The sequence below is a fragment of the Kryptolebias marmoratus genome, linkage group LG22 (assembly GCF_001649575.2).
Source record: "Kryptolebias marmoratus isolate JLee-2015 linkage group LG22, ASM164957v2, whole genome shotgun sequence".
In the NCBI taxonomy this organism is placed as follows: Eukaryota; Metazoa; Chordata; class Actinopteri; order Cyprinodontiformes; family Rivulidae; genus Kryptolebias; species Kryptolebias marmoratus.
In genome coordinates this window covers 29,106,155-29,117,203 of record NC_051451.1, presented here as the reverse complement: position 1 = coordinate 29,117,203, position 11,049 = coordinate 29,106,155, and the positions used below count along the sequence as shown (strand labels likewise).

Here is an 11,049-nt window from a genome sequence, read left to right as displayed (position 1 = left end):
TGGATGGACGGTTGGATGGACGGTTGGATGGACGGTCTGTGTCAGACGGACTCAGATGAAGTTTCTTCCACAGTCTCTGATCTTTAATCTCGGTTCGGTTCGGAGCGGTTCGGGTCTGAGCCCACCCGTCCCTTTGGACTCCTGTGACATCAGAACCTTCAGGGGGGTTCGGACGGACCCGGACGCAACCGTGACGCACGCGCCGCCCGACTCCATATAAGAGGCTGCGCTCGCAGTGCGCGCGTTCTGACCCGCGGAACCACCGGCTTCTGCAGCTCACAAGAACCGGGCCGGAACCGCGATGATCCCGGCAGAACTTGACCCGAACAGAGCGCGCGCGCGTGAAGCCCCCTCGAGCCGAACCGGAGCCGGTCCCCGCTGAGCCCGGAGCCGGAACCGGAGCATGGAGCCCCCGAGCGCGTCCGTGAACGCGGCGGTGCCGCACGCCGAGGCGGACCCGTTCCGCGGACCCGTCCCGAACGTGGCGCCCTGGAACTTCACGGTGCTGGCGGTGCTGATGTTCGTGGTGACGTCCCTGTCCCTGACGGAGAACTTCCTGGTGATGTTCGTCACCTTCAGGTTCCGGCAGCTGCGGCAGCCGCTCAACTACATCATCGTGAACCTCGCGCTGGCGGACTTCCTGGTGTCCCTGTCCGGAGGACTCATCAGCTTCCTGACCAACGCGCGCGGCTTCTTCTTCCTGGGCCAGTGGGCGTGCGTGCTGGAGGGCTTCGCTGTCACGTTCTTTGGTAGGTCTGATCCCGGATCAGGTCCGGTCCGGTTCGGTTCGGTTTGGACCTGAGGCTCAGCCTTTAAACTGATCCCTCCAGACTGGAAAAGTTTTTATTCTGTGTTTACTTCAGAACTTCCGTTTTTATCTCAGTTTTCAGAGAAACATAAACTCCTCAGGTTACTGAAGGAATGCATGTCGCCCGCCGCCTCCCGCCACAGGTTGAACTGAAGATCAGAGGTGTGAGGATGACTGCAGCTGACTGAGTTCTGGGTAGTTAGTTTAGTTAGTTAGTGTTGGTTAAGATGAATGAATCCATCAGCTGGTTGCTCTCAGACAGATCAGGAAATGTTGACAGATTATTGATGTTAAAGTACTTTAGCACGGTGTCCATGGCAACCGTTTCTTTCTTTCTTCTCTTTACATCGTCTCCCTTTAGTGACTCAACAGGTCGTTTCCTGTTGCTGCTGTTTTCTCCCTGAGTGCGGCAGCATCTGTTTCTGCCACTGGATTTTATTTTGAAAGGGTTGAATGTGCTCAGTTACACATCCTTCCTTCCTGAGGAGGTTCTTGTTTATTTGAATCATCAGCAGAAAAGAAAATGTAAATCAAAAAAACGTCATCATGAAGTCTGTCTGTGGCTCGGCTCCTGGGCTCCTTCGGCTCCTCGCTTCTCGCTCCTGGGCTCCTGGGCTCCTCGGCTCCTGGGCTCCTCGGCTCCTGGGCTCCTCGGCTCCTCGGCTCCTCGGCTCCTCCTGGAGGTTTCCTGCTTCAGAAAACTGAGCAGCAGAATGAGAACAAATCAGATCAGGGATCAGTTTGTGTTGGCAGCAGAGCGTTCTCCCACGCTGCGGCGCATGACTCCCTGTAAGCAGATTACCGCCTCCCCACCTCACCCCCAACTAAGTCTGGGTTTGTTTTCCAGCTCTGAGCCCGCCTCCAGAGGGGGCTCACGGGGATCTGTGGAGACGTTAACATGTTGGAGGTTTGTTGGAGCAGACCTGAAGTTTAAAAACCTGAAGCCTCATTAAAACTCTGGTGTTAAACAGGAGCATGAATCAAACAGAGGAGCTGAAAGATGAACTCGTTACAGATTTAATGATCTCACCACATCAGATGAACACATCAGGCTGATCCACACAAACACAGAATGTCAGAGCTGTCTGCTGAGGAGACGGACGCATGAGTCACGACAGAAGAAAGGAGCTTTAAAGGCTAAAAGGCTGAAAACGCTCCTTCAGACAGAGAGAAGAAGAGCTCTTTGAATGACCTCAGTTTGGAGAATTAAAGTCTAACTCAGACAGGACTGATAAGCTAACGGCTAGTCTGAACACAGCTGACCACAGTGTGTCAGGTCTGAGGTCAGTCGGACCCAAGCATGCAGACTCAGAGCAGCAGTCCACGACAGGAGCTGGGATTTAATAAAACGTTGCTGCTGTTCAGTCCTCAAAATAACTACAAAACATCTACAAAACATCTACAAAATATCTACAAAACATCTAAAAAACATCTACAAAATATCTACAAAACATCTACAAAACATCTACAAAATATCTACAAAATATCTACAAAACATCTACAAAATATCTACAAAATATCTACAAAACATCTACAAAATATCTACAAAATATCTACAAAACATCTACCAAACATCTGTTTTCTGTTGTATAATACAAGTTAATAAATCATGTTTTTAATTTTTGTTGTAATGTTTTAAAACGAGGGTCTGTTCACGCTGTGAATCAGGCTTAATTCAGACCAGCCATGAGCTCATCAGTCCTGTCAGAATTAAACGTTATTTCTCCAAACTGAGGGTGTTATCTACAACAGGTAAGTGTTTCCACAGAGCTCCAGTGTAAAATCTCCGACCTGTCCCTTCAGCTGATTCTCTGTGTTTAGTTGGATAGAGTGATAGTGTAACAGCTGTGCTGATGGTAAACTGTGTGATAATTAAAGCCCCAGTTTGTCGCGTCTCTTTTGTCCTCTCCTGGAAGTCGAGCAGGCACACAGAGAGAGAGAAGCGGACTCTGCAGGACGACTAATTAACGCTCTGTGACCACAATTAAAGGCTGCCTTTTTCAGCCCATTAGGAGGCACATAAAGCACTCCCCTCTCCGCCGCTTCGAGCTCCAACAACAGAGCTGCAAGCTTTGCTCAGTTCGGAATAAACATTGAACCGTAACGCTTTGTTTTCCCACAGCGAGAGGAAGTGAAGCAGGTGTAAAATCCTCTGTGTTTTTCTGCCTTCTGCTCTCTGCAGGGATCGTGGCCCTCTGGTCTCTGGCCGTTCTGTCCTTTGAGCGCTTCTTTGTCATCTGCCGGCCTTTAGGGAACATTCGGCTGCAGTCGAAGCATGCCGTCCTGGGGCTGCTGTTCGTTTGGACCTTCTCTTTCATCTGGACCTTCCCTCCAGTGCTGGGCTGGAACAGATACACCGTGAGCAAGATCGGAACCACCTGTGAGCCCGACTGGTGAGAACAGGAGTGTTTGGATGAGATCTCAGAGCTCGTATTTATAAACTTCCTCACTGATGCAGTTTTTGGGAAATGAATCAGAATCCAGGTTCTGGGAGGTTTGGGGATGATTGGAACAAAATGTTTCTGGGGAGAAAAGTTGTAAAAATCTAAATTAGATCTGCGCTGCTTGGATCAGAACTTCTCAGCAGAACTGAGTGATAGTGTCGACCCTCTGAAGGGAAATTTACAGCCAGAGTTAAAGGCCTAGCATTGAAGGAGTGCATGAGACAGGTTTCTGAAAACCTCCAGGTCTGGAGTCCACACAGGTCAGAGTTTTAAGAATCTCACGTCCCTGTGTGGCTGGGAGAAAAATACTGTCCTCAGTGACTCAGGAGGGAAAAATGTTGTGAACAACGAACGATTCAGGGTTCTGCTCACTCAGCATTAAACATCTGGACCTTGTTTCTGCTTCTGTTTGGAACAAATCCTTCAGTTGTCTCAGTGTTTTTAAATCTTTATTTCTTAGTTTTGTTATTAACCTTCCACCTGAGGAGCATCAGGAAAACGTCATGGTTGAGTTTCTCCATGTGTCCTAAATCCAAAACTGAATGAGCCGCACTTCCTTTATTCAGCGAGCATTACAGGAGCACACACACACACACACACACACACACACAGGTTGATCCCTGAATGTTAATCTGGAGCTTGTTTCTAAATGTTCACAAGCAAACAGCTTAATGAGACTAAATTTGTGTCCTCTGGACTCCTGAGTGGTTTCGTCTCAGCTGTGAAAACCTCAAACTGAAATCAGGAAAACGCTTTTCTTTCTCTCGAGTCTCATAAAAGCTTCTGAACGTCTCCCCGTCTCCGAGCTGGGAGGCAAACCTTCAGCTCCTGGCTCCTGAAGTGACACTGTTAAAACCTCTGCTAACATGTTCCTAATGGGTCACACTAAAAACTGCTGGTTATTCTGAGAAGCTTTGGGTCAAAGGTTGGGCTGGTTTGACCCGGTGGCTCAGAGGGCAGTCGTGTTGTTCTTCAGACCGACAGTTTAAGACAGAGGGGTCAGCATGTTGAGTCAAACTGGTAACTTGCAGAGTTAGAACTCGGTCCAATCTTGACCCAGTTGATCCTAATCCAGCAGGTCTTCCCTGTTTCTGTTCTTCTGTGAACAGGTACTCCACCAACATGACAGATCACAGCTACATCATCACCTTCTTCGCCACCTGCTTCATCTTGCCGCTCGGAGTGATTTTCTTCTGCTACGGGAAGCTGCTGAGGAAGCTCCGAAAGGTCCGACAGGAAACGGCGCTGTCCTTCCGTTCCTGGGAAGCAGATGTTTAACAGCTCACTGCTCTCTGCTCGTCTCTCAGGTGTCTCACGGCCGCCTGGCCAGTGCCAAGAAGCCCGAGCGGCAGGTGACCCGTATGGTGGTGGTGATGATTGTGGCCTTCATGGTGGGCTGGACGCCCTACGCAGCCTTCTCCATTCTGGTCACGGCTCATCCAACCGTCCAACTGGACCCCCGGCTGGCTGCCATTCCCGCCTTCTTCTCCAAGACGGCCGCGGTCTACAACCCGATCATTTACGTCTTCATGAACAAGCAGGTAAGGGCTGGACAGATGAGCTCCGGTCAGGAGCTGAGACAGATGTTTGTCTGGGATGTGATCTCCGGGGGTCACAGAGGGCAAAGTCTCCAAATATAATAAAATGTGTTTATGTGTCACTTCAGGCTTCAGACTGACTTTAATCTCCCAGTGTCACCTCATCACAGGCGTGTCTGTATTTAGAAACAAAACAAGATGAAAAAAAACACAAGAGAGCTCAACATTTAACATTTAAATCAGAAGTTCCAGATATTCTCAGAAAACTAACAACATTTTCCTCCTTTGGAACCATCTTTCCTTCACCTCTGATCTATTTCTCAATCCCTGCTGACAGAAAACATCCCCACATCATGATGCTGCCGCCACCGTTCTTCACTGTGGGGATGGTTTTCTCAGCATGAGAACCAGAGCAGTTTGTTTCTGTTATTCTACTAAAATACCTGATCTGAAAATAAAACAGATTGTGTTTTTATTGATGCTAATGTAAAATGTTTCACTGCATTCTGTAAAGCTGCAGTTAAATTCAGTTTTAGTTTCTGGAGGTTGAAGAGGAAATGTGTCTCAGGGCAGTCGTGTTGCCATTAGGCTGACATTTTATGACCTTATTTAGTTTTCTTTCCTTTTAGGAGGGTAATGTTACGCAAATAATAATAAAAACACTTTTTAACCGCCAGTAAAAAAGAACTGAGACCCATAAATCTTTTAAAGCTAAACTTTCAGAAAGCTGCTTTGATTTCAGTGAATATTTTGGTTCATAAGGTGATTTTTATTTCTGGTCCTGCTGTGGCCCGGGGAAGTCTTTTTAAGGGTCTGCATTAGAAACCTGAGCTAAATGTCACCCAGCACCTCGGCTCTTTTAACCAAACCAACACTTTGGTTCTGCTTCCTGTGCAGTTCAGAAAGTGTCTGATCCAGCACTTTACCGGAGTGGGGATCATCCCGGACAGCAACCTGAACCAGACCTCAGAGCGGCCCGGAATCACAGCCGAGACCCACACGGGAGAAATGTCAGCCATCGCAGCCCGGATCCCCGTGAGCGTCGCCGCGGCGTCCAGATCTGAGGATTCTCAAACCGACGGCGGCCAGTTCCTTCAGCTTCCCATCCCGGAGAACAAAGTGTGTCCGCTGTAGCAGAAAGCATCAGTCCAGTAGTTGTTTTTTCCTCCCAAAGAGTGTATTCCTCTCCTGTGTCCTTCCCGCGGTGTGCTTCAGAGCCTTTCGGACGTTTAGACAAGTGAAACGGTTTCAGGACAAACTTATGAAGGATGTTGTGTTTCAGGAACTCTGGAAAGTTTGGTGCTTCAGCATGTTTTTGGTGTTTGTCCAAAGATTTCTTAAATGAAGTCCAAAGGGAAGAAGCACAAAGACAGACAGATACGAGCTCCATCATCAGACGCTGTCAGGGACATCTGGGGGACACTGGACCTCACCAACACAAGCCACGACGCATCCATCATTATCCATCCTTTCATCTGCTCCTCGCCCCACGATGGTGTCTTTCTGGGTTTGTTTTGGCTGCATTCGTCCTGATGGTGGGAGAACGGAGCAGTCTGCACAGGCTGGGTTTTATCTGTAGTTTGATGAGCTGGAGCTGCCGTTTCTCATTAACATGTAGACAGAAAATATTACTGAAGGTCAGCAGGGAAGCAACAACAGAACTACACACCACACAGACACGTGGGGCTGCGCACACTGCTAACAGTTTCCTGCTGAGACCCCAGATCATCCAGAACCTGGATGGACTTTGGGGCGGTGGGGGTCGGCTGTGAGCAGAACTAAACTTTTCTATCCAAGTGATGGCGGTTCATCATGGAGGTGGCGGCGTCTCCATCGGTGTAGCTGGTTGTTAACAGTAACATCTGACTGTTGATGGGGGGTGGGGGTCTCCAAAATGTATCACAAGGTCCTCAATTTCTTTGTCAGAATCCGAGAGGCTCGCCATCTTGACATGTGAAGGATTTGTGCAACAGATGTTTCTCTGAAAATAGTCCCATAGTCCTCACAGGTTGGAGTCTTGACTCCAACTCTTCTCCCTGAAGCTTCTGTCCTTCTGCAGCTCCAGATCTGTTTTCTGACTCCTGCAGGGATCTGCTCGGATCGAAAACATCTGAGGCTACAGCCTGAACGTCCAGCCCTACAAAAACACACAGATAAAAGATAATAATGAATAAAAACTGGCCCAAATTTCCCTGCCTTCATCTCAAAAGGGCAACAAAGAATCCAGCTTAACAAACTGAAAAAGGCTGATTTTCAGAAACTCAGTGAGACTGCAGCAGAAATTCACCAACTGGTCTCCAACAGTCCAAGTCCAGGAATCTGAAACCGGATCAGCTGACCTCATCACGCTCCCCCCCTACAGCCAGAGCTCCAAGTTACTGCAGCGTCTCGCCACATGCAGTCCACGCTCAGACGTCCTTCTGGATGCAAACCAGGACGCTCCTGCTCTCGTCTTGGTCCGGCCTGTTGGACGTGGTCGTGTCCCCCACAGGAAGCTCCTCCACCTGCATCCTGGTTCTGGTCCTGAGACCTCCCAGGTGTGTGTAGGAAAACTCTGCAGGCTGTGACCGGGTGTGTGTCAGACTTCGCTGCCCTCTGACGTGGTCCTGAGTTGTTGTGAGGTCTTTATCCAGTGTGACGTGTGTAGAAGCAGTGTGTGTATTTTTACCTGAGCACACATCAACAGCGTGTTTTCAGCAGAGAAGGATGATCTGTCTTCAGCTGCATGTTTCTTTACTGTTGTTGGGATCTGTCAAACATTGTTGTATGTTCTAGTAGTTTCTAACAGTGTGGTGTTTGTTCCAGTCATGTAGTTTAAAGTAACATTCGGTTGGTAATTGATTCGTGCATTTGTGCCAAACTAACTGTGACGCCGTGAATTAATCCTTATTTTAATCTTAGCGTTAGGATCTAGAACTTTTTGTGTCTGTTTTTGTTGCTAAATTACAGTTTGTTTGTCTTCTGCTGTTTAAACTACTTTAAAAACTTAGTTACACATAAACTAAAACAACAACATGAACAGGAGATAAATCAGTAAATTCCACTTCATTAACATTTGAGTAGCAACTCTTTGTAAAAGCACAGTTTACAGCTGGTCCTCTTAGTTTCCAGGAAAAAAAACATTCAGTCATTTAAAAAACTGTGAGATGCCAGAATTTTAAGCAGAGGCAAGTGAATAAATAAAGATTAAAAAGATGCTCTTTGCACAGAGTTCAGTGTCACAGATCCTTTCAGCGATGGCTCAGACATCATCTGGACATGAAATTCCCAACGAGCCGAGAGGTTTAAATAAAAACACAAACAGCTGTTAAAGCTCCGAGGAATCAGATTTTAAACATCCGTTGATCGTCCACAGACCCAGAGGCTGAAGTGTTGCATTAAACATTCAGGGTTAAATAAACGAAACAAACCTGAACTGGAAGTTTTAAACCTAACCTGTTGAAGAAAACATCTGTCCAGCTGTTTGTTGTGTCGCTCTCGTTCTGATGGATGTTTTCTGTGTTTTACTGTCTGGAACTAAATCTGATCATGTTTGCAGCTCATAGATGACTTTTTATATTTATACGTTTGAAGAAAACATCTTTAGAAAAGTTGAAGAGTGACGATGAGAGAAACTGGAATAACGAACAGTGAGGGGACACGGTGGTGCAGAGGGACAGGAGACGTTTCACTGAGAGTGACGTTTAGCTTTTAGCTGCTGTGCTGCTAATTTTAGCTTCTTCAGCAGATTTCTCAGCATCCCAGGATTTCAGCAGAAAATGTTATTTCTTTGCTTTGCTTGTTTGAAATCTTCTGTCACTTGAAATAAAAAGTTGTTCCAACAAACGTCTTGGTAACTTTAATTAAACTGAAATATATTTCTGAGTTTAGCATCTTTCCCTGATTCTTCAGCTCTGATGTGTTTCATGATTTGAACAGGTTGAGACTGAGTCCATGAAATAAAAAGTAAAAGTTATTTATCCAATTTTTAAGGAAGTTGAGTTTTTAGTTTCAAATAGGAAACGATTCCTGAGTTTAAGGGACCGATGAATATTTCTAACTTCAGGTAATTTTCCTTTCCTTTCACAAAGCTCATCTTTACCGTCTGTTTCAGAACAATCCGCTGCAAAGATAAAAATCAGCAAACCAAGATGTAAATCCATGGTGATCAGCAGCAGAGAGGTTCAGAAGCAGCAGTGACTCAGCAGTAAATATTTACAGAGGCTGTCAGAGCCCATGGACAGCTGGGACAAAAGTGTCAGAGTTCACTCTTCCTGCAGCTTTTTCATTCTTCGTAGGAGATCTGAGGAAAGATCATTTAATGTGAAAGAATGACACTCAGGTCAAACAGCAAACAGAATAAATACTGAGATATTCATCCAAGGCTGAAATCACAGAAACCAGCTGGATGCCCTCAAACAGAAACGAACACTTTCCAGCTTCAAATCAAAGTTTAACACCGTACATTGTAGGGACATTCCTTTTTGGAGCACAATCTTATTTATTTATTTATTAGCTCCACAGAGGAGGTCGTGTTTTTGGAAGTGCTGCTTTGTCTGTTAGCGAGATTTCTTAAAACATTTTGATGACACGTCCAATAAATGTTGGGGTTGTGATGAAGTTGCGGTGATGATCCGGGTCTGTTGTTAAAATGATCCTGTAGTCCTGGTGGAGGTTTGAGCTCTGAGTGCTTCTGTGTTTCTGTTGTAGGAACCTCCTGAGCTGTCAGGAGGAGTAAAAACACGAGGAGGTGTTTTTATTCCTCCTCAGCTGTCAGTGAATCAAGTTTAAACTCGAGCTTCATAAAAACCTTTAGTTGTGATTTAAAGACTCAACAGGACCCTGTTGTGATTGTGTGATTTTACAGGACTGTCCTTAAAACGGCCCAGTCTAATTGCTGGTGTATAAATATTCCACAGTGTCAGTTTTTATTTCTGTAAGATGAAGAAGGAGATTAGGTCTTTCTATTTCCCCCTACACTTTTAAACCCATCATTAATTGATAACATGTCGTCACTTTGTGAATATTTTATCAGCAGAACATTCAGAATCTCGATGAAATGGACCAGAATGAGAAGGTTCTGTGTTGTTGCTTCAGTTGTGGAGCTCAGATGAAAGAAGCTAAAAATAACCCTAAATGTCACTGATGGATTTGAGCTGGAATAAGTAATGAATCTAAATACCTAGATGCTAAATTAGGTTCAGAACCGATTTCTTCTGAGATATTTTTGATCTTTTAACTCTTCAAAGACAGGATTCATTCAATTCTATTTGCTCTTTGTTTTGCATGTTTCTGCCACTGGAACATCAGGAAGGATCTAAATCAATCAAAGCTCAGAAACTAACGAGGACCTCTCAGGTAGAGAATCACAGCGGTGCTTTGGCTGGATGAACCCTGCAGCTGTGGACAGATGTGCAGTGGGATCTCTGAAAAGGAGAGAAGCACCTTTCAGCTGATTTCATTGGCTGAATGCTTTGAATGGTAATCCTATTACAGGGAGAACATTTGGAGAAGAATGACAGAAATGTCTGATCTCTGAGCCCAAAGTTTCCTCAGGATTCTTGTTATTAATCATCCGTGCACGCTCATTTTCACTCGTGTTCAGTTTAAGCTCTTCTCTTTCAGATGTGACAGAGAAAAGGTGGAGCTCAGGGAGGAACCCACAGAGAACGTAAACTTTAAACCTGAGCATCACGATTACTGCCTTCATTCTGTCCCCATTTCTATTCACAGGACAGAAACAGCATTAATATAATTCATCTCATCTCATCTCAGGAGTCACATTAATCACTGGGCTTTACAGAAAAGAATATAATTAATATGAGAATGCACTTTTTTGACAAAAGACTTCCTAATTGAGGTTTTTATGAAAACTAAATTATACCATTTCATAATAGAGATTAAAATCATTTTATTTGGGTGGAAAATTAAACATGTATACCAATCACTATGAAGTGAGGTGAAAAGCATCGTATTACAGTCACACAGTCACACCTAGCTCTTAGTCGGAGACAGGAAGTGAACCTTCTGGTCTTGAAGGTGTTTAGGAAGAAGAAAATGTGACGACATGAAAAGATTTGAGTGACTTTGACGAGAACCAGGTGGTGATAATTAAATAAACCGATACCAAAGTTCAGACAGCTTCTCAGCAGAATGTTTTTACTCTGCAGCGACCCGGACCTTCCAGAACTGGTCCAAGGACTGGCTGAGGCCCCGCCCCCTGGTGCTCAGAGACGGATCAGACAACTTCTGTGAGCCATAATGAACAACATTAACTTTC

General features: G+C 45.5%; 1 protein-coding gene across 1 annotated transcript; it reads left to right on the top strand.

Annotated features, from left to right (window-relative positions):
- Positions 1–11: 11 nt before the first annotated feature.
- valopa (vertebrate ancient long opsin a) lies at positions 12–8,606 on the top strand. Its single transcript, XM_017434175.3, has 5 exons — positions 12–749; positions 2,991–3,201; positions 4,362–4,479; positions 4,560–4,793; positions 5,688–8,606. Exons 1-5 carry the CDS (start codon positions 404–406, stop codon positions 5,922–5,924), a joined length of 1,146 nt encoding a protein of 381 aa, XP_017289664.1. The 5' UTR covers positions 12–403; the 3' UTR covers positions 5,925–8,606.
- Positions 8,607–11,049: the final 2,443 nt, after the last annotated feature.

Excerpts from the sequence above, each read along its gene's own strand:
- valopa (XM_017434175.3), top strand. The coding sequence starts at position 404 with ATGGAGCCCCCGAGCGCGTCCGTGAACGCGGCGGTGCCGCACGCCGAG. Across the intron at positions 4,480-4,559 it reads TGCTGAGGAAGCTCCGAAAG|GTGTCTCACGGCCGCCTGGC; the intron begins GTCCGACAGGAA and ends CTCGTCTCTCAG. Across the intron at positions 4,794-5,687 it reads ACGTCTTCATGAACAAGCAG|TTCAGAAAGTGTCTGATCCA; the intron begins GTAAGGGCTGGA and ends CTTCCTGTGCAG.